This window comes from Leuresthes tenuis, unplaced genomic scaffold (assembly GCF_036924035.1).
Source record: "Leuresthes tenuis unplaced genomic scaffold, fLeuTen1.0.hap1 SCAF_22, whole genome shotgun sequence".
Taxonomy (NCBI): Eukaryota; Metazoa; Chordata; class Actinopteri; order Atheriniformes; family Atherinopsidae; genus Leuresthes; species Leuresthes tenuis.
In genome coordinates, this window is record NW_027325376.1 from 13,692,077 (window position 1) to 13,718,341 (window position 26,265).

At 38.8% G+C, this 26,265-nt stretch overlaps 1 protein-coding gene across 8 annotated transcripts in view; it reads right to left on the reverse strand.

The window, feature by feature from the left end:
* Window positions 1–21,916, reverse strand: part of dysf (dysferlin, limb girdle muscular dystrophy 2B (autosomal recessive)) — an 84,394-nt gene extending 62,478 nt beyond the window's left edge. For 5 of the 8 annotated variants that reach the window (XM_072376773.1, XM_072376776.1, XM_072376772.1 and 2 more), the window contains exons 1-16: window positions 21,587–21,916; window positions 10,736–10,791; window positions 10,259–10,350; window positions 8,535–8,640; window positions 6,673–6,796; window positions 6,270–6,526; window positions 5,859–5,987; window positions 5,698–5,760; window positions 5,501–5,551; window positions 5,183–5,213; window positions 4,958–5,073; window positions 3,697–3,823; window positions 3,513–3,616; window positions 3,332–3,400; window positions 3,201–3,244; window positions 2,701–2,783 (exon numbers count right to left, since the gene is read on the reverse strand). In XM_072376773.1, coding sequence (XP_072232874.1) covers window positions 2,701–2,783; window positions 3,201–3,244; window positions 3,332–3,400; window positions 3,513–3,616; window positions 3,697–3,823; window positions 4,958–5,073; window positions 5,183–5,213; window positions 5,501–5,551; window positions 5,698–5,760; window positions 5,859–5,987; window positions 6,270–6,526; window positions 6,673–6,796; window positions 8,535–8,640; window positions 10,259–10,350; window positions 10,736–10,791; window positions 21,587–21,674 — 1,540 coding nt within the window. In that variant the 5' untranslated portion in view covers window positions 21,675–21,916. Of the gene's footprint in view, window positions 1–2,700; window positions 2,784–3,200; window positions 3,245–3,331; window positions 3,401–3,512; window positions 3,617–3,696; window positions 3,824–4,957; window positions 5,074–5,182; window positions 5,214–5,500; window positions 5,552–5,697; window positions 5,761–5,858; window positions 5,988–6,269; window positions 6,527–6,672; window positions 6,797–8,534; window positions 8,641–10,258; window positions 10,351–10,735; window positions 10,792–15,645; window positions 16,128–21,586 lie in introns of those variants that run through there. The other 3 variants (XM_072376775.1, XM_072376777.1, XM_072376774.1) reach the window with 1 other exon arrangement.
* Between the last annotated feature and the right edge of the window lie 4,349 nt (window positions 21,917–26,265).

Sequence of the window (26,265 nt, forward strand, 5' to 3'; positions counted from 1 at the left end):
AAAGATGTGACTCATACCACACTCAAGTGCCTGATAAGACCAGCTGAGCCAATCAGAGCAGACTGGGCATTTTGGGAACGGGACTGGCTTCCATAAGCTTTACAAGGGAAAACCTTTAAACGCTGAAGTAAACAGCTCTTATGGAGTGAGTTTGTGACATTCATGAAAACATAAAAACATTAAACCACTAATGCCAAAAACAGACTTTCTCTGCATTACATATGATGATTAAATACAAACAACAGGTTTTGAGGGGAAATCGTTTGGATGGCTTTAAGGTACAAAACTAGATATGTTTCAGTTACCATCAACACAAAAGGTGAGAACAGGATGAAAAGTACTTCTGACCATCTATCATGTTCAAGAAGGGAGGAGCAGGATGAAAATACCAGCCCATAGAGGATATGTGCAAAGCCAAGATATGCTGGTTTCTCAGCCATGGTCTCATTTATGGTAAAGGACTGAACAATTTTTCTTTCAGGGATGCGTTCCTTTTGCTTCCTTCACTTCCTGCCCCCCTGTAATCAGCACCTGCACCTCATTGTCAGGGGAAGCACTCCTTCCTCTGCCAGTAGGTCTACGTCCCTTGTGTGTCCAGCGTTCCAGCTTTATCTTCTGGTGTTTTCCTCTAGTGTTAATGACCTTGCCTGCCTTGTGAGTTTTGCCTACTGCCTAATCCCTTTCAGGATACCCTTGCTTGCATTTTTTTAACTCCTTGTTTCGAACTTGGACTGTATCAAATGGCATTGATTTCATTGATCTCTTGTGTAGAGTCCTTCCTCCTTAACCCAGTTTCATGACATGTGTAGAGTAATGCATATAAAAATTGTATGTAAAAATGTAAAAAGGAGGTGCATTTTAAGTTTCTGAAGTTATCATTTGCGACTGGTTTCTTACTAGAGACACAAAGTTTATGATTTGTGCAAAATTTGTGCAAAATACTGTAGATGTTCTCTGCTTTCAATGTCTCCCCACACAATACAATATACTGTGCATAGTTTTCCAGCACCACAATGCTTTTAGCAGAGATATAACAAAAAGCTGATGTTTTCTGTGTCTGATTTGTCTGAGACTGAGTTTGGCTGCAGTGCACTGCAGGATGCTGATAACCTATTGTTTGTCTCTCCCAGACAAACATGCGATACTCACGACAAACAGGGAGCAAAACTCATGCAAATTGTCTTTTTCTTTTCTGGGCCAGACTACTCCAAAGACTGGAAAATCCAGCGGTGTCAGCACTCAATAGACTCAAACGTTACCAAGTTAGTCCTCATGCATAGAAGCAACAAAATCCTCATGCTTTGATATGTTCACAAACCACATACTCTTCCAATGGTTTACGACATGAAACTGACAACCAACTGATCTGGAGTTCTACACAAGTGGAAGTCAACTAAAGTATTCATGTCACTAATGGAAACAGTGGACGAAACCCTTTCTGTTCTGGCTTAATAAGTAGTAAAGTCACGTGCTGTAAGCTGTGTGATCGGAGTCTGAGTTCCCTAATTGAGCCGCACACTTCAGTTTCACACACATGTTGGACTGTTGTCTGAGCTAAGTCCTAATTTAATTGAAAATGTATTAAAACATCAAAATAAAAGTGAGTACCACTGAATATTCCCAAAAATAGATTCAATACCATAAAGAGTCAGATAGTTTGGAAAACTTGTGCTTTATTTGCTCTAACACAATGCGCCTGTCTCACTTCCAAACAGCTTTCCATTAGGCTTCCTCGAGCCAGACCAGCCAATAAAACCGTGCGATTCCAATAACCAACTCCAATAACCAACAAATAGCTTTCTTTGGTAGTATTTCTCAAAAGTTCAATTATATTATTTTTGTTTGCACCTGTTGATGTAAATCAAAAATGTTCAGGTTCCAGACTTATTTGCATTAGAAGATTTACTCAGAGGTGTTTGCCTAAGCGGATTTAATTAGCTAACACAGAAATGGAGTAAAATGATCAACTGCAGTTAGAATAGAAAAGCACTTTTTTCTCATACGCTTCCACCATCTTTGCTTAGCAATAAAGGACATCTTAGATTTACATTAAACACATATAGTGAGTTCAAATCTGTCTGTAGTCTATGCCTTCATCTTTACATCCACTGAATCTATTATTGTAACAGCATACCACAGTAGTCCAAGAAACTATTCAAGCCTGGACACATTACTTACCACTGATTATCTGATCTAAATGCACATTCACATTAAAGTTTCAAGCAAATATATCTAAACCAGCCTTTACACACAGCACCAATAATGCAACACCAACAGTTTCGTCACCGATTCCTGTGAGAAGCACTTTAGTAACTGGCTCTGACTCATGATTCGTCAGAACATTTACACCTGAAGACACAGAGCTGCTCTCTTAGGTGAGCTGCTTTTCATCTCTGTTCAGGAGAATACATCATAGATCAAACCCATTGCCACAACAGATGAGGTGTATAAGATAAGCTGAAAAAAGCCTGCATTGTACGATCCAAAAGGTTAACTCCTGTGTCATCCTACTTTTTTACATTTCAGTCAAATGCTGCAAACCATTCAGAAGACAGAGAGGTTCTGTCAGTTGAGAATAAGCCCGTTGTGATGATCACACACGATGTACGTGAGAAACAAAACCAACATTCCGTTGCAGATGAATTCAAACCAATCTAGACTTGGTGGTCAGGTCCAGTCCAAAGTATTTCTGTTACTTACCATCTATCTCTCCTCCAGGGGCGGAGATCTTAGACATACACAGGTGGGTGGTGCCAATGACATCGTTATGACTGGCTCGGTCCCTGTAATGAGGAGGTGGAAGAACCCAGAACCTTTACACATGCTTTCACAGCTAAATGGTTACATGAACGACAATGTAATCCTGTAAGCTATAGGCTTTCAAACTGTCATGTAAGTGCACCTCCCTGCATGCAAGGCTGTGATGGGGTACTCCTGCAGTAAAAGTCATAATCAGAGCGTGTTAACAATTCTTTATGATTTGATAATGGGTCATTTGCTGTGACAAGAGGGATTTGTCCTCCCACTTGATTTTTTAATTGAAAAACTTCATCAGGTTTTCCTGTGATAACAGTCTGTATGTAGATGGTTACATTGCATCCAGACTCTTTGGTATACTTCTGTATGTATGACTGTTTGAAAACCCTATTTCATGCAATTGATAAATGTATGTGGGATGTCATGTATGAGCTAGGATTCACCAGTCCACAATTCTGATCCTCATCTTCTCACACATGGAGGGAAACTAGGAGGAAAAAGGGGTGAAAAAAGTCTATATTACAATCAATCTACTCTCTTGTAAATCTGCACAGATACTGTTTGTGTGTCTCACTCTAATTGGAAGGCTCAGGCTCTGGTTCCACTGTGGATTGGCATTTTTCTCCAGAATTTTTGTGCAGACCTGAAAAAGAAAGAGTTAGAAGGGTGGTTTTTGTACATGAAGTTGAGCTTGAACCAAAGTCTTGCTAGGTTGAAATTACTGATGATGGAATTTGTCAGAAGGTCATACGCACCGTTTTGCCAGCAAAGTTGATCTGCACCATGGGATCCACCAAGTTCTTCCTGTTTGTATCAAACCCGAGAATCTGCCTCATACCATCCATGAAGGCATCGTCCACTGCAGGAACAAACGGGCAATCTCTCAGTTTCTGTTATTCAAGTAGATCAACTGACCATAAACACACACTGGAGATTTACTTTGGGGCAGGTCTTCAGCTCTGAAGATCCTCAGCGTGAACACGGCTCCTCTCAGAGAAAGACCAGCCGGCCGCAGCAGGTTTCCTTCTATGTCCTCCTTTTCCTCCACACACTCTCGTTTATCGGCCTGGAAACAGACAATATTCAAGCACCAACATATATTAATGAATTCAGCTCTCTGTCGGCTTTCTTCAGTCTCAGCTATTCTTGATTCTGATATGAATGCTACCTGTAGCTAGCCAGCAATAATACACACTTTACTGAATGCTAATATAGCAACATATACCCAACTATGAGGTATGGAATGTATACAATGATAGTGTCTACAATGTATAGTTTCTCTAACCTGTGTGAGCGTGTGTATGTGTATGTGGGAATTTTACCCGTTTCATGAAAGCGCTTTGAGTGGTCAACTCGACTAGAAAAGCACAATATAAAGACAATCTATAGATCATGTTATGTACTACAGTTTTACCTCAATCTTTAATCTCCATCACCTCCTAAAGGAGGTTCATGACTATTCAAGCACAGTAAAGCCATTTACTATCTGGCAGAATTTGTCAGTTTGCTGTTTGTTGCCTCAGGTTCTTTTACTCAAGGGTAATGTTTCACAATGTGTTAAATAATATTAGGATATAACAGTTGCCTCCCTTTCCTTCAGTATCCTTTCCCATTTTCCCTGTGTTCCTGTCTGTCTTCCCTTGTCAGTCTCTGTTTTCTTCCAGGCGTGGCAGTCTGCCGGGCAGTGATTGCTCATTCAACTCACCTGTGGCTCATTTACTCTCAACTGCATAAATACCCCAGTCTGCGCCTCACTTATTGCTGGTATATGCTATAAAACAAGAGCTGCTAACATATGGTGTTAAGTTAGTGTCCAGCAAACAGAAGCAAAAATTATTCTTGGCACTTAGAAAGTTTTATTAGAAGTAAAATCAATTGTGATTAAAATATGAATAAAAGTTTATTTACAAGACGTTTTGCTTGCTATTGAGTTAAGTCCTGTGGGTGAGATCTGACAGATATATTGGAAACATTGATTCATAAACAAATTGTTGGATTCTCTACCAAAGATGGGAATCACTGTGATGTCTGCTATTGGCTTCTGAAGAGCCGTGTTGAAGGCTCAGAGATCTGGCATTCTAAAGATGAACTTTTTCTCAAGGCAGGCACTATCATGATAACCTTTTGCAGAGCTTTTCCCTTGTGAAAAACCTCTGCATGTCCACAGTCACACTTCTTCTGCCGATCGACCCCGACTCACCGGTGGCTCGTCTCCAGCGGCCAAGACAAACAAGCTGACCTTCAGGTAACCTCGCACGCCAGCAGAGAGATCATCAGGGTCACACAGCAGCAGCCATTTCCTCAAGAAGCAGTGTCCTGAAGAAGCATGAAAGCAATCGCTTTAAAACAGCCTATCACGGATCGCTCCTTGGTGACAGTTTTCAACAAACTCAGCAGTACATGACCACCAAAAACACATACTTACTGTGCTCACTGTATACAGTGCCAACATCCAACTGAGGAAAACAGCAGAAAGATTTCAGATTTTGCTTGTCTGAATGTACCAGAAGTCAACACAGGTTAGAATAAGATATGCAGAGAAAATCCAACATTAAACCAGCTTTTTCACTCCTTAACTAAGCGTTGAAAGTAACAATAACTGGATATGTTATATATTGTTAACTTGTTTCTCTTGTGTACATTGTTAGGTTTTTTTTTTTCTCTATTACACCAGAAATTCACAGCTAGTGATTTGCACATGCGGGCATGCTTGGCGATAAAGAAGTTCTCATTCTGGGCTTACCTTGAATTCCCCGATCACTGCGTCAGTTCGTAGTGAGCGAGAGTCGCACACCTGTTAGGCGAGCAGAACAAAATATTTTCATCCCATTTAGCTTTGATTTCTGCACTGACAATTGTAGAAACGGCAGCATAAAAGTAAGCAACGGTAACGTTATTTTGTCTTAGTTGTTGTAAATATATACACAATGTCTCACTCACAGTGATAAAAATCGGTTCGTCAAACAGGTCTGAAGGTGTCTCAAAAAAGTTCATGAAGAACGTCTGTGGAGTGAATCCAACACAAGTTTTTATCAGAAGCAACAAACTGATAAAACAATAAAGCTATCTAAAGAAAAATATTGGCCAGTAAATGTCTTTACCTCATCAAAGAATGGGTTGTTGCCCTTTCTAATGCGAGTCCTCTTGGTTTGTCCGGCTACTGCTATCTTGACAACAGGACTGATGTTGATGCCTGGCAGCTGTCGTGCCTCAATGACCCGTACACGAATCTGGGCGAGAAGACGAGTGAAGTGGTATTTTATTGGGTTTTAAATCAAATTCAGCGAATCAAGCCTAGAAAAATAATTTAAATACCAAGTTGTTGTTTTGTTTTTATTGTTTATTCACATATTTATTGTATATTATTGTTTGGGCCTTACAGGGTGACATAAAACTGTGTCCATATCAAATATACAGTATATAATTCCAAAACTAAGAGCTAATTACCAAGCGATGTTATTGCAACTTTATTTTTCTTATTTTTTTTGGGGTCATCAGAAGAAACAACCAACCTGTATGTCCTGAGGTTTGTTTGGCAGTTGTTTGGGCTGACTACTGGCTCCTCTCCTCCTCTTCTTCAGCCCTCCGTGGGTGTGGTAGGATGGTGGTGAGCGCTTGGGGGTCTGAGCAGTGGGAGACTCCTGGCCAGGGAGTCCTTGAGGACCGACAATCACCATGGAGCGTCCATCGTCAGTTCCCTGGTCCTCCACGGCCTCCACCATAATCATACTCTCTGTATCCTCCTCACCCAAGGTATCCAGAGAAATCACTGCTCAGGCAGATGGATTGACAGAAAGTAGTCCCAAAAGGGATAACATGGAACCAACTGTTAGATTTTGAAGTTAGTTTTGTCTGAATGTGACAGAGCGAGTTTTGAAGACCTTTATTGATAAACTCTTCTACAGATCTTATTACTTGTGACAGTGTCCATCTCCACATTGGTGTTGTTATGGGGCAGAGACTCTGGCTGCGAAGGAGGGTGGAAGATGGGAGCTAATCCTGGAGGAGGGATGTAGGAAACCTGCAGAGTCAGCGTGGCCTAGTGGAGACAGAACACATAATTATTCAGGAAAGAAACACATTGTGAAGTGGCAACAGTGGAGTAGTACCCACCCTGTGAAATCAAGTGCAAACAAGAAATAGAAAGGGGGTTATGCTGCAGTGCAGAACGCTTTCAGAGATGCCTCAGAGTAGCAATTTGCTTCATACACTGTATGAAGTTTGGAAGTAGTTGGTTTGATGTATGTGCAGCTCCTACGTCTGTGAGCTGATACACTGCATATCATTGTGGAGGGTGGCCACATTATCTGCTTTTTACCATGTAGTCAAACACCAAAATTTGAAGTTTAGTTATTCAGTCTGAGAGGGAAAAATGTTTGGAACAAACAGATTTTATAATTGCAACAATTATAAATTATAATTGCAAAAATAAGGCAAGGAAGAGTTTATTGGGGAGATAATAGTGGTCAACACAACACACACTTTGTCTATGATAATGAGTGTGTTGGTCTTATGATTGCCTTCATTTTGCGTGCTCAGACAAACTGAAAGTAATTCAGAATTAATGACTGGGTGACTCCATAAACGTGTGTGGCTTTGAGGAGTTAATCTGAGAGTGCACTATGTGTCCCTTGTTCTCCATACGTCTTTCCAACCACTATAGATATGTGTGTGTGTGAGAGACATCAATCAGGTCCACCCTGACACTGACAGGAAGACTTTGTTTGGAGTTCAGGGAAAGAGGATGGAAAACAGCTCACTGTTTTCATAGATTGTTCATCATAGGCGTGGCCCACCAAGGTGTGTGTGGCTCATACTTTTATCCAAATAAAGACATTTAAGAGTTTTAGCTTAATTTAATTGAGTCAGTAATGGGCGAGTAAAATCATAATTTCTCTTGCCACAAAAGATATGTATGACAAGGAAAGCAGAGCAGCAGCTGTGTGAAATCATACTTTGTGACAGTGCTTGACACAGGTGAGGACAAAGTTGATGGAGTCGCAAATGTCTGCGTCAAGGCCAAAACAAAAGGTCGATCTAATTACAGCTGTTCTCTCATTTCAGCTGTGCAAACTCGTCCTTCACATACTTCTTTTTCAGCTTTCTTCTAGTCATCCAATTTTTCCCAGTGTCCATCTTGCTGTCCGCTGCTGAAGTACTGTTCCCAAAGCATAGTTCCCACGACTACAACTACACATGTCTGCATGGTCCTAATGCACATGCATCTGTTTTACATATACATTGTATAAATTGCTGCGTTTAAAAAAATTAAATTTACCTGCTGTTTCATTTGAATTTCTGCAATAGGAAATCAATAGTTTCCTGCAGCTGATTCAGAAGGCCGATGTCTGTACTTTCACAGCAGCACATGAACATATCAGAGCCTCATTAGTGCTGAGATACAACATACTATGAAAGTAATCAAATCAAATATATCACATATATTTCATCTTATTTATAGACCAGATTGGAAGAAAAGATTTAAATAGGATCCATCTACTGAATTTTAATTGATGATTGATCATTGAGCTCTAGTAAAGAGTGTAGATTGTATTTCCGTGGATCATTTTGCTGCATCAGTTGGGGCTAGAATTTTTAAAGATGGGGAACATTTGTCCAAAGAGATCAGCATGCAGATGGAAAAAATGATGAATGTCTTATTCTGCAGTGACTCAGGAATCTCTATTTTAAGCCTCAGACAGGAAACTCCGAGGGATTTATGATTTATTGTTGATTCATGGTGCGGTGAGGCAGTATGAATATGTCAGCGTGCTCACCCCTGTGTTGTTCCTCTTCGTGTCAAGCAAAGAGACAGTGAAGGAGGCAGCTAAGTTGGGAGAGTTGAGGACATCTCGGAGAGCCAGCCTACACTCCCCAAGAAACCTGGACAGGCCAGAAGGAAGATACATTATGAGTTTTTAAAACTGTTCTGTGGAATAAAGAAATGTTTTCATATATATTTCTTCACGTGAATGTATATGTTTTGCATTACTTTATATTACATTTATTTGACCTAATCAGCTCACAAATTCATCTTCAACAGAAAATTATGAAGAATCAAGCAGGAAAAATTATCAAAGAGAATGTCTGACAGACAGACATTGATTGATGAGATTTTTGTCTTTAAACACTCATTTGAAGTTTTTTCAGCTCTTTAAAATCTTGGTTTTGGGCATCAGGTTGTCTGCTGACATCCCTTTTTCCTGCCGTGATCGCCTCATACCCAACCACCACATTTTACTCTTTGTCTAGTGTCTTTTAAAGCTTTTTTATTATTTCTGCTTAAAGCTTAAAGCTTTTTTAGTTGAATGTGTTTAATGCAAAGAGGGGCAGATTGCAGACTTCCTGAGCAAGTCTGACCACCTACAATGTATGTAAAAAAAATACAGGATAGCACAACTAAGTAACAAACTACATAAACATTGGGTTTATGCTTTCGCTATGAACACATGGTTAAATGCTACAGACCTGAGAGGTCACACTCAGGTCTGTATGTATAACAAGCGGCTGATGAATGGATCAATTCATCAGTCAGCACATCAGTTGGTGAATGGGTGGAAATATGACTGAAAAAATACCACAATGAGAGGATGACCAACTTCTGTCACGCCTGCCCCTTCCTCCCTGTGAGATATCAGACTCCTTTACATCTTGACGGGGCAAAAACAATCCAAAAATAACTGAGTTGAGGGACCATACACCACACCCCTGGTCTGAGTGTGAACCATCCACCACGTCTCAGACGTACAATACCCCAGCTCTAATTTCAGTTCCTGTGTTCTGAGTTATGGAAATGATTAATCTGTATTCCCTCTTCCTCCCTCTGATAACAGTTCACATAGATACCAGATTACTGTTTTTTAGGACTGGACACAGGATCTGTGCACAAAATGATTATGCAGTTGTTGGGACTTTTAACATGTTGCAAACATGAAATGTTTATGATGAAATCTTATGACAGAGCTTTCATATATGCTTCTTGACTTTCAGTAGCCTATATTTACAGGCAAAGCGAAAACAACATTTATCCATCATTTTCCATACCTACTTCTTCCTTTCAGGGCCTGTTGAGGATGGCTGGAGCCTATCCAAGCTGCTACTGATCACCAGCCAATCACAGAGCAAACACGATAAGTAATTATACACCTCTATACTTCATACCCTTCATACAAACAATTAAATAAGTTACTGAAAACTCATAGTGTTGCTAAAAAAAAAACAGAGGATCACCAAGGTAATTAAGAATCTCTCACGATTGTCTGCGCAGAACATCATGACAATCCATTCCTTTGTTCAGGTATTTAAGTTTGTGTGGACGAGCAAACTCATATAAAACTCATCTTAAACTGACAAACAGAATCCGACACTGCTGTCCTTGAAGCTCACCACTTAAAACTGCAGCATCCCCATAAAGGCACAGATTTAATACCAGAAACTTCTCAAACTCTGTGGGTCACAATTTGCGTGTGTGTGTGTGTGCGTGTGTGTTTGTACTGATAACCTGTTTCTTCCCATCTTCTCATGGTCTTTGACGACACAGTGAATCTCTGCTCCAGAGTCCAGAGGAATCCCCTTTAGATCCCATTCAAATCCCTGACAGAAAACAAGCATAATCCATAATCCACTTTTCCATGTGTCTGATTTCTATCTAGTCGGACAAACTAATCAAAAAGAATTAATGTAAATATCACTTTTCTTTTTTAAGCTGCAGGGAGCTCCTCTGTTATAAAAAATTGCAAGCTGTTTTAAATGATTTCTTGTTTCCTTAATGTCCCAAAATCTAAGTAGGCATGATCCATAAGCATCTAATGGCCACGTTTATGGGATGGTAACGTTTATTGATTTGTTTTCATATAAAAAGTTGAATTCTATCCACCAGGAGAAACATAAAAAGCCTTTATGTGCTTTGACTTTTTCCCCCCCATCAGCACCTCACCTTAATGGTGTAAATTAATCTGGGGTTAGAGACATGACTTACTTCATTCCAGACAGGGTTGGGATTATTTTTGATGACCTTTGTCTTCTTCTTCGACCCTGAAAAAAATAACACACATTAATAGATGAGTAGCTTATGAAATATATTTTAAAAGGTAAGAGATCCAAACTGCTGCTGTCCTTTACTGCAGTCGAATATCTTCGACATTCAGCAGCAGTATGTACTGCAGTGAGCAGTAGTAAACCATCAAATCACATAAGGTTTGTCTATGCACTGTAAAAAAGAGAGATTGAAAATGTTTTTCTTAAAAATAGGAGGGCTGAATGTGCAGCACTTGTACAGACGGACCCTTTACTCTACCAGGATCCCAATACAGACAACCCAAGACGTTGCTCACAAGACAAAAGGGAAATACAAATTTTGTATTCCAAACATGAACGTGTACCTGTGAGATGATAATTGATCTTTGGAAGGAACCATAAAACCAGCAATTGTTGCATAACTTTACAGCAGATGTAGCAGAAGCAAAGTTCTTTTTACATCCTAAAAGAGCGTGAAAGAGCTCAGCAAAAAGAGAAAGAAAGAAATGTATGCTAAATAATCCATATTCTGGGTTTATAATTGTGGCCTTGGATTTCTAACTTATGCACATGGTTATGCCATCTTTGCACTCAGATGGAGTGTCTGTATCATAAATTTTGCAGTCTGTGAACACAGATGTGTATCACCACTTATTATCAATTCAGCTTTCTGGGGAGCTCTTCTATCCTCAATAGGACATTGCACTGACTTCTAATAATTGTGGCCAGCCTACCTCAAACTTTAACCATAACCCAGTCGTGCTCATTTCAAACCTAAATCTGCACTTTAAGAATTACGACTGTATCATTAGGACCAGGCCTTCGTCCCCATGAGGACTACTGGTCCTTATGATGCTGGGGATAATATCAGAAAACATTCGAATAAAGTCACAAGAAATACATGCATGCTTGATGCATTAATTATGCTGTTTTCTTGAATACTGCAACAACCAGTAAATGATGGTTTAATGTGTCTGTATGTTATCTTCCGTTTGCTTCCTGTAACATGAAGTCCTTGGCTCTGATTTCCTGTCCACTGGGCAACTCGGACGAGAAGTGGGAGGTCAGACAGGACAATGAACTGCCTGACTATATCATCAGCTGATAAGCAGCTCCCAACACATAAATGTAGGCAAACACATGGGAATTTTGATTGTCACAGAAGGGGCCACCATCATTATTTTCATTTGGTTTTGACATGAAAACACGATGTTTTCAATAGCCATTGTCTGAGTTAAGAAGAAACTCACAGATTTCAAAGGAATGACCAGTGGACAAAATCCAAAAACTCACCAACAATTCTACAGTTTGAGTCTTTTTTTCCACAAGTGAGGTAAAAAAAAAAAATTAAACCTTAATGAAAACCTTATATCTTCAAAAAGGCAATAAGGAACTAGCTTACTATCAAAATCTATGACACATTTCAGCTGAACTTTGAGAGCTGTATCATTTCTCTTCAATATATATATATTGTTATGTCAATATTAGGAGTAAGATGTATTATGATAAACAGCTGGACTTGGCTAATACCCCTTACTATTCCAAGTAAGCCACAATATTTACATTATTTGGCTTTTTTTTTTGCATAAATCAAAAATATGCACATAAATGTGGGTTAAAACCATAACACTCAATACCTATTCTGAAATAATACATTTAGTCCAAATTGATATTGAAATTTTTTTTAAAAAGTAGCCTAAGAGCACAAAATTAAGATGGCATGGTTTGGGTTGGCCAAAAAAAAACGTGCTCAATCACGATGCCCCCAGAACCTTTTGCAAACCAGAGATCATAGGTTGTTGGTCTTTTGGCCTCAGCTTCAGCACAATTCTTGTTTTTGTCTTATGTATTCAAAAGCACTCAAACATAGTCTCGTTCCTTATAACACACAACTTCAAGGAGGCTGTTTTCCTGTTTTTCTCCCAGTCATCATCCAGTTTCAGACCACACGCACACAATAAAACACCTACACACATCCACATCAGTGCATACACACAGAGAAATACCTACGTAAGTGTACCTCCGTTCTTGGAGGATATCTTAAAAAACATCCCCACCCTTCCACATGCAGGTCGAGAGGTTACATTATATTTGTTTGTGCTTTGTGTGTATATGGAGAAAAACGTCCCTCAGGCTGGTATCTTAGTTTGGATCTGTGAGGAATGGGCACAGCATTAACTTCCCGGTTGGTTCAGCTTGGTTCATTTTCTGTCATGAGCTGAGAATAGAACAGACTGTGACTCGCAGGGCTGTGAACTACGTATGGGAAACCTAAATTTAGACCTGCACAGTGTGTGTGCGTTTGTCTGTCAGCGTGTAAAAACTGGTGTGTACCTTGCCCACCGACAGCCTTGTGTTTTCCAAAAACACCTTTGTGCTTTATCAGATGTAGCCCTTGAATGAGAAAATGGAATAGCTCACATTTTTAGGATAATATGAGATTGTTGTGTTTGTGGGTCCTGGTTATAATCAACACAGAACAAGGATGAGGTGGCATGGCTGCTGGATTTTATTCCTTGTTTTAACAGAGGACAACAGTTACTGTTTCAGTAATGCTTTGCCTGGAAATCTTTTCTCCAGCACACGTTATCTCAGTTGATCACATGTGCACCTGCAGACACACGTGCACTTGAGGAGATTAAGATGTAAGCCAAAAAAAAAAAATTGAATTGAATCAAAGCCTCACTCAGCAGCACAATGGTCAAAACTACTTTATGTAATACGAATATTGACTGTATTATTCACTGTAATGAACCAAATCACCCATGTCTGCCTAAAAAAGGTTTATTTTCTCAGAAAAGTGATATTCCAGCTCAAAACATAAAAGACAAAATAATCTTAAAGTGCATTTGAATTTATCTGTAAGCTTTCAATTTGCAACAGTGACAACAAATGCTTTATCTGTGCTTCTCTTTGTTTATACTTCAGTCTAGATTTATTAACAGCCGTTCTTTCTCGTTCTCCTCCCATCGCTTCCTGGTTGGTCTATAATCATCCCTGATTGCTATAAATGGGCATGGTATCTGTTTTTCTGAGGGCAGGAAATGCTCCCTCTTTCTCTTACTCTGCCATGAATTCCTGAAGCAGCTGAAACCCACAAACAGCCTGCTGAAAAATATCTTCATCTAATCCAGGAATGTGTGTTGTAACAAGATTATTTTTAAAAACAGGTAATATTGAAAAAAAAGAAACACATTCAGTAGTTGGTTTCTGCTTTGTCTACTTCTACAAAGACAGCATTAGACAAGCAAGCTTTACCTTTATATTTGTGCTATAAAGAGACTTTATGGGGAAAGACAGACAGCAAAACAGAGTTTGTTTAGTCTCGATTTAGTTTTAGCTGCTGAAATATTTTCTACTGAACATTTTCACTGGAGCTGGAGAAGAAAACTTGCAGTGTCACTGTGCAAATAAATCACTCATGTACCGTTATATTTAATTATAGAGGTGACTTGAATCTTGTTGTCCAAAGTAACAAAACAGAGGAAATAAATGCTGCCAGTAGTTCTTAACCTTGTTTAAGACCTTGAGGTAAAATTACATTGTTTATTGCTTGTGACTTGATTTTGGCATTCAGGTTAGATTCAGGTCCAGGCAGTGGTAAGAGGATAATGCATGTGTGATGGCACCAGGAAACTATGCTCAGACAAAGGCAGGAAGCTAAGAACACAGTTCACCTCATTAAGGAGGTAAACACAGACTTGTGCAGAGTACAAAAACATATCAATGGAAAGAACAAAAGTACTTGGGACAGGTACCCTTATCGCAATTACTGTGTTATTCCATATAGACCAAGGGGATTAATTCTGGACTCAAGGGACTTATGTCATTTCAAAATAATTAATAACATCTCCGATACCCAGCAGTAGCACTGAAAATAAACCTCATGTTTATTTATGTCAAGAATCAAATCACGGGTTTAAGTATAAAATGGTGAGATTACTCAATGACCTACAACAGTGTCAGTTTTGACAGTTGTTATCACTACAACTGGACAAATGAAGTAAAGCTAGAGCTAGTTTAGCTCTTGTGTTTTCTATAGTGCTTAATGAATGCACATGATAATGATGGTGGCGAAATAACATGAATCAAAAGAACCGTATTGGTTATTACATAAACTATAAGCGATATAAGCACTGATATTGTTATCCTTCTTTTTGACTGTTAATTTTCATTAGCTACACAAAGTGGTAAGTTAGCTTCAGACGCTACCTTGCCTTGCTGGGGTAAAATTACCAGATAAATACGTAAACACAGAATGTATTGTTTGTATTTCAAGAAGTACACAAGGCATGTTTAATAACCTTTTATGTCATCTCACACATGGAAAAAAAGCTCAAATTTAGTTCAACTTAAAGTATCAATAACAACCATTTGAAACCAGTGTATGAGCAGCTACAGAGGCAAATATTTCCTTAAACTGGTGAAGAACAAAAACAGAGCTAAAGTAGATTTTTATTCACTAAAGGAGACACAACTTGAAAAATATACTGACATTGCTTAGTAACTTTTAAAGAGCGGATAAGATGTCTGTAACAGTTTATCACCTTTTCTGAAAGAGTGTTCATAGTGATCTGCATAAACACAAAATAAGATTTTGGGTAATTGATCTCATAGAAGTCCTGAAACAATTGCATGACACACCAACAGGCAGTTTATCTAAGCACACGTGTCACCTGTTGGTGATCTAATCCAGTATTCTTCCAGGCACTGAAGTTTGTAAAATGCTTTAACAAATGTGTCTTGACTGACTTGATCTTGAACTTTTAAAAATGAAAATGAAATATTTAGCTTGATTTCACGTCATCAGTTCCTGAGTTTATGGTCACTTGCTTTGTTACATTTCACCCTGAGTGTTGACTGATCTCTTACCTCTGAATATGACACTGGCCAGAGGGTGAGAGTGTCTCAAGTTGTTGGCTCGCTGAATAACGCAACGTAACATGGTTGAAACCTCAGAGTCCAGCAGCGTCCTAAAATTGGTTCAGTTTTAAGACGGATCAGACGGATTCAGATACAAATGAATGACGAGTGGGTTAACCAGATGAGAGGCATCCAGAGCTGAAGGAACAGTTGGTTACATGACCGCAGGAGCTTTGTGATGATACTGAGGCCAACAAATTGAACCAACCACGGAGAGATAGGAAGCAAAAAGAAAAAGAGAATATGTGTAAAGCTCTCCTTAGACCTTCACAAACCTGGAATTGTTTTTTTTTAAAAATCATCAAAAGGCTGATTATCCACAGATTGTTTTCCCGCTTTGCCTCACAGCATATGTCTGAACTGAAATCTACAATATAACAGCTCCGTTTCTCAACTAGACCAATCCGGCTTTTCTCTTTCTCTGATTCTCTTTGACACTCCCGCAGGGAAAGAGAGCAATGAGTGAAAATGTCAGGAACACACACCTCACATCCAAAGGAAATCTCGACATTTCCTGTTCTCTTTTCCTCTCTTGTCTACTGATTGTTTCCCTCTCTTGCCTAAATATTTGCCAGAATATTATCTACTTCAATACCAACTCTTTCTCTCCTTTAATCCCTTTATCTTACTTGGTCTTTTTGTATATGTTACAGACTTATTTTAAGCCAATGTTTTAAGTAAACGAACACTGGCAAGACAGTGTTAGTTTACTTAAAACATTTTTGTAAGAAAGCCGAACCACCTTACAACAAGTTTTACGGAGTTCATGCATTTTAGGTTATTACTTTATTAGTGTACATAAATACATTTTTAAAGACCAATAGACCAGTTATATTTCATTTAAGCTGGGCTGAATACATTACATCCTATTGTTACATTTTGTTTTGGGATAAATCAGTAATAGATCAATGAATGTGGATAATGTATTACCATATTGTTATTGAATGGGTCCCATTCAAACCTGAATGTCTATTAGTTATGAAGAAGCAGTAGTAACAGCTAAAATGTATGTTTGTCCAACATGGTAAAATGATAAATGGACTTGTACTTGTTTAGCGCTTTTCTAGTCTAACTGACCACTCAAAGCGCTTCACTACATGCATCAGTTATCATGTTATGTCAGTTATGAATACAGATGTAAAGATATTTCGGCCTGACATCAGTATCAGCTGATATTCAGCTGATACTATCAGCAAATAAGATAACATCAGCTGGTGGTGGTGGCCAATATTTATCTTGTGTGTCAGGGTTGTGTTTCACCGACTTTGCCCTGAAACTGACAAGATTTGTTTTAATTTACCTTTACTGAGCACAAAAAAAAGTTGTTTGGCCATGTAAGCACTGAGTTAAGATGGCAATAATTTAACATGTTAAGGCTTCAAAAAAAGTTTTTTGTGCAATGCATTATTTAGTTGTTTCCCTGGCAATAAAGGGAAAATGAATGACAAAAACTCCCAATATTAGCTGTCTGACAAATAGTTATTCTTATTAGTAGTATTGACATCAGCCAAGAATTTCACAATCGGTGCATCCTGAGTCATCAGCCCCCGAAAGAGTCATCTGTGTTCTTCAAAAATGGAACATTTATACGTTTTTGCTAATAAAAACCTCTCAGGATATTACCCCATACCCTTTACCTCATTCAGTAAATGGTGATCAATGAAAGTGCTAATCTGGCCCACCAGCAGGTCTGCTATGCCATGTGATGGTTAAGTCTAAGACTCAAGAAGAGGAAGCTAAAGTAATATGATCACATGCAAGTGGAAGCATCAGAATGGTAATCACCTTTCACTTTAATCATTGGTGGAGATGTAACAAGGATTCACTGGCTGAAGCTCTCCCAGACAGTTCACTCAATAACAAACAGAGATATTAAGTTGAAGCCTGGGACATGTCAGCAAGCCTAACAAATCACACTTTTGAAGCATTCGCACAGAATGATTGTTGATTGCCAGTTTGCCACAGATCTCTCGCTTGCCCTAATCTCGGCCGAACAAATTAGTTTGGTTGAGCTGCACAAATCTAACTGAATACTGAGTGAAAGCAAAGTAGTCAAAGAAGTCTCTGAATAGCAATCGTGTGTGACACACACATCCTGCAACATCCAAATATGAGCTTTTTTTGCATGGTAAACCAAATATGCACTCCTTTTATGACAGTCTCAGAAAATGCTAAGAGTCTATGTTGCAGATAGTTAGCTCTATATCAAGTTCTGCAAGATGATATTTCACCCTAGTAAAACCTCAGGTCTTTTCAAACTTTGTGATCTCGACTAATGTTTGAAATAGTTCGCTGAAATCACACACTGTGTGCGGTGACCCAAATTGAGTCTGAAGAAAACTGATTTTCATTAGTACTTTCTTTTAGTCTCATCTGTACCTCAGGCTTTATGATCAGATGTCTTTGCTGTATTTATAGATGTAGTGATGACCCTATTCAGTCACCCAGCAGCACAATACAATGTTTTCCAGCCTGATCTGACTGAGTCTCAGGAGTCGAAAGAGCTTACATCTTCTAGCTAATCATGTACGTGCATGTTTCATATCATGTGAGGGAAACACAATATGAAGTGTTCTGTTGAGGAGCTTAATTCCTCTTGCTGATGCAGCCAGAAGTTATAGATACATATTCCGTCCTATTTCAGAAAAATTATATTTGGTGTTTACTTCTTACTCTGTACAATGTCACAGAAGTCACAAAAACAATTAGCTTTGCTTAAAATGTAAGTAAATCACAAAATACAAAGCAAAAAAAAAAAAAAGAGTGGTCGAGCTGAAGCTTCATGCATATGTGTGGCATGATGTGGAGACCAACAGGGTTATCTCAGATGTAGTTCTCATTTGGTCCAAGCTAGATGAGAAAATGATGTGTGGCTCTGCTTCACACATCTATTTCTCTCAATAAAAATCCAAAAATCCATTAGCTTTCTACATCTCAAACTAACAATCAAAGGAATATCAGTGCGATTATCTGCTGCAGGGCTCAATGGGAGCAGCAACCAGCTTTATTCTGTGAAAAAACTCTGCTACTCTAACAATATACTGCCTGCCAATCATCAAATACTGATGTTAGCACCTAGCCAGCAGAGACTATCGGAGCCTTAAGAAGCAAAAGAAAATACAAAGAAAATTATTAAAAGAAGCATGAACAATGAGAACGAGAATGTGGCTAGTATCTAGTACATTAGCCATAGTGGCTATAGGTGTGTTTTAGTGTTCCATTATCTATGCTTTTATATAGCTTTTAAATTACTCAAGGTTGACTGAGGAGACACAAAAATATTACTAAATAATCTAGTCAGCTAACGTTTGTTCTAAATCCAAAATGTATTCAATTCAGAACAACCTTGGAACAAATGTATCCAATCTGCTTGTCCCCTCTCTTCTTCAACAGCCTTTCAGTTTAATAAGCTCCGAATGAACGAAATGATGCAGCAGTTTTTTTAGGAGCACACGCAGCAGAGTTCATCTTTCCAAGGTAGCAGATGAGTTCAAGCAGATTAGGTAGAGCTATCAGATACCATCCTGTGAGGAGAGGCTCACACGAGAACAGCAAAACCTCACCGCACGTCATCAGGAAATCTCTTTTGTTACTCCTGTAAGCCTACGCGGAAATACAGAAAATATTCATGTTTCCCGTTATGAGTGGCAAAATAAAATGATATATTTTTCGAGGTTAAGTTTAACAGGCTGTGAGACTGTCATCAAGGATTCTAGATCATATTCCTTTTTCATCAGGAAAGGAAGAAGTATTTGATTGGGATGGGAAACATGATAGCTGGCTTGAAATAGATACCATCAGAAGAGCTACCTCAAGTTAGAATTCTTCCTTTCTTTTTCCTTAGTGCTGAAACTAGACCCTGGCACCACAAAGAAAGAAACATCAAACCGAAATACATTATTTTGGCACGGGAACATGCACACCTGTCCAAATGAATGAATTAGCATTCATAACGGCACAGGTTGGAGTAAATCATTTTCACCATCTGACACTCTCATTTCAATCCACTTTAAACTACAGCTTTATGCATCTTTATGTTTATTCTTATTTAGAAAACTGGAATTATGACAACTGATGAAGTGTCATTGTTTCGGTTGTTATGTATTGTTTTATTGCATTTTTTTAAAACAACACAAACGTTGCACGTAATGGGAAATATTAATTTCTTATTGGTTCCATAGCCATGGTAAATGCAGATGTTCGCTGGAGAAACAGACTTGAAGGCCACTTCATAGTTTCTACATATCATAAGAGGTACAAATACACGTGACAGTCAGTATAACAGATTACGTCTGCAAACTTAAGACAACATGTAGAGAATTTCTCTTTTATCTTGCAATTATTAGTCACAATAACAAATTAAAAGACGCTTCTTTGTACTAATTTAGAAAATGACAGGTGGGTTTTCTTGTGTCAAGGTAATACTTTTGAAATGTATCAACTAGCATTACTTTACTGCTTTATTCTGGCCCAGAGTTCAGCCTGCAAGTCACAAGTGTGTGTCTGTTTGTGTGTGTGTGTGTGTGTGTGTGTGTACATACTGCAGGCACTGGCCTATATCAGACAGGGAAACTTTTGTGCATAAACATAGTCAGGAGTTCATGACACAGTTAAGTCAGAGAGCTCAGATCAGAAGTGTTTACTAAAAAATATGCCGTTAATCCAACTGTTTAAATGTAGTATATAAAACATTTACCACAATTGATTAACAAAAATGAACAAAAGCACTTGGGATCAAAACCGGGATGAATCTACACCAACATATCTATTCATCTGAGAAGACCTGATCTGAAGGAAGACTCAAACACAGCCGCAGCCAACCTAAATGAGATATAAATCAGACTGGCCAGTTACAACCTGAGCAAAACCCAACAGAAAGCAACCACAGCACAATGAACTTGTCGATAAGCAATTATTGCAAAGTAATAGAAACCTGAATAATTGCTTACTGCTAACATCAGAGACGATTTATTTAAAAAAAATACAATAAACAGGCCCAAGACGAGACCCATGAGCAGCAGCATTAAGATGAGTCCTACTCAATTAGACCGAGTTGAGTCTGGATGCGTCTCAACACTGGCACCGGGTCAAGTTTATATCCTCAGAACAGAATGGACCTGGAAGACTTCTGCTGCTCCTACTATTGCTCACATGCTAGCAGTGGCAATATTGAAAGGCTGGCGTTTAGCAGGAATTATGCGGCGTTTGCCATTTTAAAACTTTAACATCGATGTGCTTGAAAGCACAAATGTCAACTTCGTGTTAACGACACAGGGAAAATCTGGGAGTGAAAATCTGGAAAAGATACCTGTTCAAATTAAGAAAGTAGATGTTTGGGTATTTAACTGAATCATCTGTCTTTTGTGGGCGACTGCCGTGAAATTTCAGTCTGTTAAAAAACAATTGTCGCTGTAGATTTCGTCCCAAACTGTTGGAACAAAAGACTGCCTGACTGACAATACCTAAATGAGCATGGTAGCATGCAAACCCTCATATAAGCTGCAGCTATAAGAGGGAGGTGGGGAGTGTTAGGGGTCAACAAAGGATAAACTCCCCGGACAGAGTGGTGGTAACTATAAACACAGCCGACCTTTCCAGGAGATACTGGAAATGATCTTTTCTCACCTCTCCCTGCATCCTCAATTTTAGCTCATCATATTATTCCTATCCTCACCTCCCATCTCCTTCTCTGTCTATCCCTGCCCCACCCCTTGAAATACAACAATCAGAGGGTTTCCAGTAATAACCCTCAAGCTGTCTGAGATATCTCACTGACAACATCATAGACAAGTCCCACTTGTGACCAAACACAAACATTTTGCGTTTTTGTGTCTTGATGTGATATGGCTTTTTCTTTCCACAGACTCAAACCCACACACACCGCCCATACCTTCATAGGTGACGCTGCAGTAGGCATCACTGATGTCGTCGTCCGGCGTGTGTAGACGCTCAGCACAAAGAATGAACACACGCAACATTGTTCAAACACACACACGGAAAGCTGTCAAATCCCCAGTATGGACACACTGTGGTCCATATATAGGCACCGATATATCCAAAAGATATCTGCGAAATCAGAGCAGATCCATTGAAGGGAAAGAGAGAAACGAAAAAGGGAATGAGAGCGAGAATGAATAGGGACTTAGTGAGCGACTGGTCGAGCAGCAGCTCTCAGCTGTCTCACCCAGCCATCCCCCTACACTTGCATAGCAGAAGCAAAGTGCACTAGCTGACTCATGCACACTCACACACACACTGTCCCTTCAATCACAACTAGCTTAAAGGGATACACACACACACACACACACAGTGGTCTTTATTTTCAGATCACACATGCCTGCACACAATCAATAACCCAGACTCTGTCAACCTAAGTAAACACATGTGCTGAGTTGGGAAATGTGCTTCTCGATGCAGATTTGAACAGAAGTAATGGGATAAGCTAAAGATTAAAGCGAAACCTAAAGAAAAGTTATATTTAATGCGCTCCCATTTTTTCAGCTGCGAAATTGAAAATAACAACAAGCTACTTCAAAAACAAGTTGTCCACAGCTAAATGCTTCACGTTGAAAAGAAACCAGGAAAACAGAGCGGCAGCTGCGTGATTCAAAACTGGTTTGGGAGCACAACAAGATATGATGGAAAGATAGAATGCCTCGTTGACTTCAAAGTTCAGGGAAAATATGAATGTTTCTCATGAACAACATTAGTCGAGATACTGTTGTAGCATGGGCTTTTTAACTGTCTCTGTCCCAGTATACAAGCACGTGAGGGGAATTGATTTAATGACCGAAGTTTGTCCCATGATAGGTGAAGTTATACCTCCCTGTCTTTTTGACGAACTTTGTGACAAACCAATACAATTGACAAACAAATGGCTACGGATCTTATCTTTACCTTTAGGGTCAAACACCTCAGGTCATTTTAAGTTCCAGGAGAAGTTTAGAAAAATTTGATTCGCATGATTTTAGTAAGATAAACATGTTTACATGTATTTCAAAAGTCCAGTGTCGGTCAAACTGGCACACTGATTAAATCTTTCATGTGTTTACCTAAAAAAAAGTAGTTTTTTTTACTTACACTTTAACATTTGAGTGATTATTTGGTTGTTTATCTGGACAGCCTAAAGTGGGCATTTCTTCACGCACTACCAGTGATGCAGTTTTAAAGTTTCTAAGTGAAAATTCAGTGAAAATACACCCAGCATAGAGAAAGATTAACCTAAAACTTATTTTATTCCTGATATTATAAAGCTGGGTATATATGAAACTGCACTGTGAAACATCAGCTATGTGGCAACAACTCACAAAAGATATATCATTGTTTGACAACTTAACAAACAAGGTGTACAGAATGAACAAAATCATTATATTATGTAGAATTATCATATTAAGTTTTCTGCTATGTTGACAGCTTCCATGATGAAGGAATGCCAAACGGTGATAGCTAGTGTTTGAATCGTCAATGTATGTTTTTGAATATTGGGAGGAAGCTGGAGTACCCAGAGAGATAACACACATACACAGGAAGAACAGGCAAACTCCACACAGAAAGGCCCTGACTGGGATTTGAACCAGGGACCTTCTTGCCGTGAGGTGACAGTGCTAACTGCCACAAAGAGAATTTATCTCTTTTGGAAATGCAACAAAATCTGGAGCTCCAAACGCAGCATGTGACTGAGTTAATCCCAATCTCGTGTCTTGCATGGATAAAGGTTTTACCAAGAGAAAAATGAGGGATAGGGTTGAACTCATGACTTTTGGGGTTTGTTTCCTCCTTCGCAGTTTATACTCACAGGTCCTTAACTTTCAAACCTCCAACACAGACTCTGACTTTGTTTGTTTTCAACAACTGCCAAAGGGAAAATAATAAATCTGAAGTCGGTGATGTGTGGATGAGAGCAACTGCTCATGTTCAGGATTGGGTGCAGACTGAAATATGACATGAGGGGATTTCTGTTGCGCTTCTATTAATAGTCTGACCAGTGACTGGGCTGCAGTCATTTACACATTTAGACAGGGTGTATGCGTTTATAACAAGCTTGTTACTTAGAGAAGGGAGACTAAAACTAAGATGGTGGAACTCACCATGTCAGGGTTGGAGCTCTAAAGTGTATTTGAACCATGACATTTAGAAATTCTAACATAACAATTGGCTGGGGGTCATGGGGCTACAGTAAGACCAGCCTTAGTATTTTGTTAGACCATTTTCTGACTAGTTACAGTTGTAATGTTAGAGAAGGGGCTATTTTTTTCCTTCAAAACAACTAAAAATGTAGGGTGACCACACTAAACCCACAATGCAAACAGGTCTTACAGTTAATTTTCCTCCTTGTGGCACCATTATCAAACGGAGAGTAATGTAATGAGCTCCAACTGGGACTCAAACAACACAAAAGTCAGGGTCAGGCTGGATCTAAATAAGAGGCAGTTCAGTCATAAGAGTGGAGCAAAATACAGCCAAACTTAATTATTAGAGGGGAAAAAAGGGAGCATCCTTCCAATAAAAGAAGGAATATTAGAATATGTTTAAGACTTGCAACTCTTTGCTCCCAGCCCTTTTTCTCTTTTAATCACAGTTTCTGATTCCTCTCTGCACCACAAATAAAAATAAAAATAAAATAAAATAAAAGTCTTTCTATAGTTTCTATAGTTCTATAGTATGACCCAGCAGCCAACAAGTCATTTAGGGTCAATAAGGTCCAAATGGGTACCAGTTAAAGAGGATGGGTGACCACCTTCACACCCAAACAGGTGGAGTTCATTGCTCAGTGTTCAAATTAATACTACAGTACAAGAATTCTATTTACAGTAACAACACGGCACATGTTGATATAGGAGTTTTTCCCTTATTATTCATTTGTTTCTAGTGTTGTACTGACATTTTGAAGTGGCTTCATGCTTGGCAACAGTTTCCCGTTTATGTTTAGGCACCAAAAGCACAGTTATATTAGAAACTATAACAGCTTAGAGTTCAGAAAAGATCTTTTCTTTGACTATCATACGTTCTTTTAAAATGTTGTTATACACACAGTCGCACAGAATAAGATCTTTTGTTTCCAATGGCTTGTGCCATTCTTTGAGGTTTTGTTTAGTAAAATGCTGCACACCTTTAACAGAGCTTGTGTTGTACAATTTCCACAACCAAAAACAATCAAATAAAATCAAAATTATTTTTTCTTGTTGTCAAGAGGAAAATTCCAGTTGAGTGTCATATATGAGTGTCCACGCCACAAATGGAAATGTAGATGTACGTGGAAAAGGTGAAAAACATTCACCTTAATTTAGCTGGAAACAATTACAGGGCTGCAAGATCTTACCTATGATTCATCAAGCCATAATAAGATGTTTTTATACTATGGGCGTGTTGTTTTTTGGATCAGTTGTGATGTTTATTCTTCGCAAACTGAATCAGCTTCAGGTTAAAGATGGATCTGGTGATGGATATCTTACAAAGCAACCCAAAGAAATCAGTGGTGTCAAAACACAAAGTATTTCATAAACTAAAATCTTGTATCAAAAGAGTTTGAGGGTTTGCAAAAACACTGACATCTAACCCCAGCAGATGGGAGCATTTCGTCTTTTTTGTTGTTTTGTTTCCCAACTGATAATTAACCTGAAGAAAAAAGATGGATGCTCACTACCATGGACAATAGTAACACAAATGTATCTTAGTCATCTGGAGAAGTTGTTTTTAACTCAATGATTGTTCAAAGGCTCCTGAAATATATCTGTTAAAAAGAGAAATTACAACATTTAGTACTTTTTTCAACAGAATCTAGAGAAATGTTACCAGCAGCACTACTGTGGGCGGAAGAGAAGGGGGAAAAAATCCACAATGTAATTATTTCTTCTGACAGTATTTCAGTTCTTGAAAATATTAATTTTGAAAAACCATCATGCACACAGGACGAGTTTTTCACTCACTTTACCAACTGCACAACAAAAATGTGGTAATTTATTTCCCTCTTGGTACCAGCCCATCTAGGTGTAAAGGATGATGAGGAAATAGACTGATCAATCAAATGAAACCACATCAGTTAAGTCTGAAAAGAAAACTCTATCAAAAAACACATGCGCAAAGAATGGCAAGAGTTCTGGAACTCTATTACAATCTAAGACATCGAAAACGATACTGTGCTGGTAAGAAAGGAGGAACAGTTGCATTAGTATAGGGCACAGAGCTCAACCGCACTTAATCAAGGTCAGCATCAAACTTTATTAGCACGGTAATCTACCATCAAACGTGTAACAAGAAATTAGATATTTTTCTTATTAGATACCTAAATAAAGTATACATATGTAGAACCAAGTAATGAAGTAGAACACTCTTTTATTTATTCATGATCGATTTATTTATTTATTGAGTGGTCTACCGTCTGACCATCACTCCAGTCCACTAGGGGGCTGCAATGCTCCTAGTAAGCAGGTTACTGCCAGTTAACTCAACCGAAGAAGAAGAAAGAGCGCAACATGAGGGTAAGTTGTGCAAGAAATAAAGTGTCCAACCTGTTACTAAATGAAAGGTGATAAGAGTGCAAAGCGACGCTGTCTCGTGAAACCTGCAGTT